The sequence below is a fragment of the Myotis davidii genome, unplaced genomic scaffold, assembly GCF_000327345.1.
Source record: "Myotis davidii unplaced genomic scaffold, ASM32734v1 scaffold1439, whole genome shotgun sequence".
Classification (NCBI taxonomy): domain Eukaryota; kingdom Metazoa; phylum Chordata; class Mammalia; order Chiroptera; family Vespertilionidae; genus Myotis; species Myotis davidii.
In genome coordinates, this window is record NW_006292342.1 from 1,394,879 (window position 1) to 1,400,749 (window position 5,871).

Consider the following 5,871-nt stretch of genomic DNA (forward strand, 5'->3'; position numbering starts at 1 on the left):
GCCGGTCCCGTTGGGACCACACGGAGCCCAGGCACTCGCAGGGCCGCACGCGGGAGAAGAGTTCCTGAAAGGGGGTGGGGGTAGGATCTGTGCTCAGCGGGACCTGCCCCTCCTCCCCACCCCCACGGCCCCCTCCTGCATCCTCACCACGTCCATCAGAGTCAGCTGCTCAGCCACTTGGTCTACACTGAAGTCCAGCAGCTCAGGGCCTTCTTGCACCAGCTCTTCCTCCTCTTCCAAGTAGCCTTCCGGGGAGTCTGGGCTGGGGGTCCGGGCAGTCCCAGGAGGCCCTAAGGGAACATTGGGGGGGGGGGTGGTTAAAACTCTCCAGGGTGAAGGCAGGACTGGCTGTGGGACCCAGGGCAAGTCCCTAAGCGTTTCTGAGCCTCACTGTCGTCATCTGGGAAATGGAGACCTTCCTGAATGTCTGTGAGGACTTAAAGCAACAGTAACGTTTACTGAGCACGTAGTGTGGTTTAACCCGGTAATTTAGCACACTTACTAGTGAGCCAGGTACTACCTATTACCCACCTTCCTGGGGCGGGGAGGAGCGATTTGCCTTAAGTCAGTTCGGTAAATGACAGGGCAGGGATTTGAAGCCAGGTGCTCAAAGACTAGCGTAGAATATAGAGCTTTGTGACTTTATTAAGAAAAAATATTTTGCATATATATATATATATATATTGATTTCAGAGAGGAAGGGAGCGGGATATATTCCTTTCAGAGAGGAAGGGAGGAGAGAATCATTGATCGGCTGCCTTCTGCAGGCCCCACACTGGGGCTGAGCCCTCAGCCTGGGCATGTGCCCTGACCAGGAATCCAACCATGACCTCCTGCTTCCTAGGTTGAAGCTCACACCAGCCAGGCTTGCCCTTTTCTTTTGGTGAGAGATGGTGTAACATGGTGGTTGGGGAAGGTTATTGTCAGAAAATGCCAAGTTCAAATTCAAACTTGTCCACTGGGCTTGCTGTGGGAACTAAAACAAGCCTTATACTTCTCTGTGCTTTCTTCTCTTCATCTGCATTTCTTTTTATTTGATGCCCCCTCCCACATTTCTTTAAAAAAAAAAATCAAATGAGACCATGCATACCAGGCTGCTATAGAGTACAGGGACACCTTAGGAGCTGGACGCTCGCTGCATGTGGAGAACGGTGCCACCCAGCCTCCAAAGGTCCCTCCCAGGCATTGCTGTCCTTGTTTCTTTTGCTTGTTTTTCTTTTTCGTCTATTCTACTTTTTCTTTTTGTTCATGTGTGTCCTTGAAAACCCTGTTTATAGTAATCTGCACCTTGCACCCAACTATCTTGCTCATAAACACTAATTATTTTGGCTCCAGGAATGCAAGGACTGTGAAAGCCCTAACTTTGTTTTGTTTGGAAATTGCAAGTGTTGCTCAGCATTTTGGGAAATGATGTCACTAACATCTGTGCTACTGCGTCCGCGTGGCCAGTGCACTCTCCCGCATTAGTAGGTGTTTGTGCCTCACGTTCACCATGATCTTACGACCGACGAAATTCCACCATGTCAAAAGTGAGGCATGCCCAAGCACCAGCACAGCAATGAGCATAGTTCCTTGTGTAAATTGCTTTCGTTTTCTTTTTCCTTGTTATTACAGTTATAACATCATATTATTATTTTAAGATTATCTGAATAAGTCTGCTTACTTGTCTTTCATTTCAAATGAGGACAGGTGGAATTGCAAAATATTAGTTTAAAGAGTGGCATTGGGCCCTTACTGGTTTGGCTCAGTGGATAGAGCGTCGGCCTGCGAACTCAAGGGTCCCAGGTTCGATTCCGGTCAGGGGCATGTACCTTGGTTGCGAGCACATCCCCACTGCGGGGCGTGCAGAAGGCAGCCGATCGATGTTTCTCTCTCATCGATGTTTCTGACTCTCTGTCCCTCTCCCTTCTTCTCTGTAAAAATTGGGCCTGACTGGCATGGCTCAGTGGTTGAGTGTCGACTTATGAACCAGGAGGTCACGTTTTGATTCCTGGTCAGGGCACATGCCTGGGTTTCCGGCTCACTCTGGCTGGGCTACATTTTTTTAAGTGGCATTGGGCCCTAGCTGGTTTGTTTCAGTGGATAGAGCATTGGCTTGTGGACTGAAGGGTCCCAGGATCAATTCCAGTCAAGAACACATGCCCAGGTTTCAGGCTCGATTCCCAGTAACAGGTATGCAGAAGGCAGCTGATCAATGATTCTCTCCCATCACTGATGTTTCTATCTCTCTCTCCCTCTCTCTTCCTCTCTGTAATCAATAAACACACACACACACACACACACACACACACACACACACACACACACACATAAAAGCAAGAGTATGTATGTATATATATTTTAAGTGGCATTGGGGAAAAAATTGCACCTATATCTAATCAAACCCTCAGATCTTATAGCAAATATGGGGGATAGAGAAACATACCACATGTCACCATGAGAAAGCAAACAGGCAAATGCAGAAGAATGTGAGACACTGCTCAGGACAAATGACCCATTTTTTTTCCTATTGTCATTACATGAAAGGCAAAGGGGGGCTGTCATAGACTAAAAGAGACCCAAGAAACACAACTGAATGCCTTAAATGGATCTTTGGGTTTTAAAGAAACAACTGTAAAAAAGACAATGTAGGGACAAATACGGGGATTTGACTACAGACTGGCCATGTTTGATATTAAGTAATTATTGCTGATTTTGTTGGAAATGATTGTGGGCATGAAGGTTATATATTTTTTATTTTTGTTAATCCTCACCTGAGGATATTTCTTCCATTGATTTTTTTATGAGAGAATGGAAGGGAGGGGGAGAGACAGAAAGAGAAACATCAATGCGAGAGAGACACATCGACCAGTCAACTCCCACAGGAGCCTCAACTCCTGACCCCCAATTCCCGACCTGGTTGGGGATCGAGCCTGCAACTGAGGCAATTGCCCTTGACTAGAATCAAACCCAGGACCCCTCAGTCCGAGGGCTGACACTCTATCAATTGAGCCCAACCGGCTAAGGCAGCTGGTGAAATCTTGAGAGCGGAGGAAGAAAAACACTTAATAACCAGAAGATGGAAGAATAAGATATGCAGGGTGTGGCAAAAGTAGGCTTACAGCTGTTCATATGGGAAATAATACAATAATTAATAACACAAGAATAAACTCCATGTTTCATGAACTCACAGCTGTAAACCTACTTTTGCCCAGCCCTGTATATAAATAACCGAGTGTTTCATCAGGAGGGAGAAGTGGCTGCTACTTTGTAAAGAGGAGAGACATGCGGCCATTCCCTGAGGATTACAGGATGGGGATTAGGGATACAGATGCTTTCATGATAGGGCTCAGATGGAACACAGATGGGTGAAAGATGATACTTTATAAGCAGGATATATAATTATTCATTCAACAAATCTGCATTGTTCCTGCCCCTGGGGACAGAGGTGGGGACAAAACCAATGAGCGCTATGCAGAAAGATAAGGCAGGTTCAAAGGGCACAGCGTGGGAGAATAAATTTGTTGGGAGGGGATCAGAGAAGGCATGTCTGAAAAGGTGACAACTGAACAAAGACTGGAATGAAGTCTATGGATCTTTTTCCCTCCTGTCCCCCAAAGCTCTCTACATCAGAAGTTGGTAGATTTTTCTATAAAAGACCAGACAGTTTGCTGACCCCTACTATACAGGAAAATATCAGTATGGCTTCTTGTACATATTTCATTACAAGTGGTACATTCTAATAAGAATCATTGATAATAATAATGAAAGTATTAGTCTTGGCCACGCCCTCGTTGTTTGTATGTTTACTTGTCTACTGATTGTCTTCCCCGGGGAACTGTGAGCTCCTGTCCACTGTTATGTGCATAGAGGCCAGTGGCTAAATATCAGCTAAATGAATGAAGAGGCAATCAGGTGAGTTCTGTTATCGCCCCCGTTTCACAGGTAGGGAAACTGAGGTTCATAGAAGTGAAGTGACTTATCCAAGGCCACACAGTCAGCAAATGGCAGGACTGGGATTTGAATCCAGATTTCTGTGGCTCCTAAGGTAAGTAGTAATGGAATGATTTGTCGTTAAAATGCAGGGCATTCTGAACCAATGATGGAGCATCTTTGTAGTTAGGATAGAAGCGGGAGGGAGCTGCTAGATAAGTGCCAGTATGTTAGACAAAGGGTATTTTTCTCATTTTATAGGTTAGAAAACTAAAGCTCAGACAAGCTTAAGAACCTTGTTTAGCCCAGCCAGTGTGGGTCGGTGGTTAAGCATCAACCCATGAACCAAGAGTTCACAGTTGATTCCAGGCCAGTACACACACCCAGGTTGTGCCCAGGTTGTGAGCTCAATCCCCAGTAGGGGGTGTGCAGGAAGCAGCCAACCGATGATTCTATCTCTCTATCCCTTTCCCTTCCCCTTCTCCCTAAAAATCAATAAAAACTTATTTCTTAAAAATAAAGAAAATCAGGGCACATGCCTGGGCTGTGGGCTGAATCCCCAGTGGGGGGCATGCAGGAGGCAGCTGATCAAAGATTCTCTCTCTTCCCTTCCCTTCCTCTCTGAAATCAATCCTACATAATAAAAGGGTAGTATGCAAATAGACCAAACGGGGACAACTGGTTGTGCAGGAGCTGCCCCCTGGTGGTCAATGCACTCCCTCAGCCAGAAGCCAGATGGGGGCGGACCAGCGGAGCAGCCCGCCTCCCCAGCAGCGCTAAGGATGTCCAACTGTGGCTTAGGCCTGCTTGTGGGCCTAAGGGGTCAGTTGGACATCCCCCGAGGGCTCCGGGACTGCGAAAGGGGGCAGGCCGGGCTAAGGGAGCCCTCCCCTTGCCCAAGTGCATGAATGTTGTGCACCGGGCCTCTAATAAAAATATATTCTTTAAATAAAGAAAAAGAACATTGTCTAAGATCAGTAGCTCCCTGAGGGGAGGAGCCCCCTGGGGGAGGTATGAATCAGGAAAGGCCTGCTCAGGACACTATCATTGCCCCAAACCCCTCACCTGCGGAAGCCTGGGGCTGCTCCTCCTCTTCCTGCTCTTGCTCAGCCTCCTCCAGGAAGTCTCTCAGCAGCTTCTCTGCTTCCAGGGCCTCAGCCCCCAGTGGGGCAGCCCAGCCCAGAAAGGTTCGGACTCTGCCCAGGTCCGAGTGGGCAGGGGGGTCCCAGAAGTCCTGAGGGTGGTCCCGCAGCCAGGAGCCCAGCACAGACACCACAGCCCTGGCCAGAGGGGCAAGGCCTCAGAGGCCAGCTGGGAGCTCTGCAGCCCCCACACCTCCGATCCGTGCTTTGACCTCTAGGACCTTCCACAGCTACCCACGTGGGAAACCAACCTCAGGTTCTTGTTGAAGCTCAGATCTTGTCCCTCTGTCTTCTTGATCTCTACCCTGGAAGGAGACCCCCGGTCAGGTGAAGAAGGGTGTCGGGAAGAGGGGGGATGCTTAGGAGAAGGGCTCTGAGGTGGGGGGATTTCCTGATTCTAAACCCGAGAGAGGGCCCAGTGAGGGTCTGGGGTGGGAACGTGGAGGTTTCCCCATTGGTACTGACCAGGGGGGCAGGGGCGGTGGAGGTGGTGGCAGGAGAAGGCCCAAAACCCGAGCGGTGGGCACAAAGGCCTGGTGGGTGGCCAGGAAGGCAGGGACGAAGCCCGGGTCCTGCTCACGGTCCACAGACACCAGCTCCCGCACCAGCCGCTCCAGGTGCGCCGCCCTCAACATCCGCACCTTGCTGGTGCGGTAATGGAGGAAGGTGCTGGCAGGGGGGCCGGGGGCCTGCGAGGCAGAGGGGTGATGATGCCTCAGAGGAGTGGCCCCTGGAGCACCCCTTTTCCAGCCACACCCGTTGCTAGCAGGGTTCTTGCATCTGACCCCGCCCGCTCCTCGGAATCTGGCCCCTAGAG

The 5,871-nt window shown here is 49.5% G+C and overlaps 1 protein-coding gene across 1 annotated transcript in view; it reads right to left on the reverse strand.

The window, feature by feature from the left end:
- The window catches only part of RGL3 (ral guanine nucleotide dissociation stimulator-like 3), a 13,498-nt gene that overhangs the window by 6,836 nt on the left and 791 nt on the right, over positions 1–5,871 (reverse strand). The window contains 5 exon segments of the mRNA XM_015565362.1: positions 2–64; positions 148–290; positions 4,978–5,192; positions 5,306–5,359; positions 5,520–5,865. Coding sequence (XP_015420848.1) covers positions 2–64; positions 148–290; positions 4,978–5,192; positions 5,306–5,359; positions 5,520–5,865 — 821 coding nt within the window.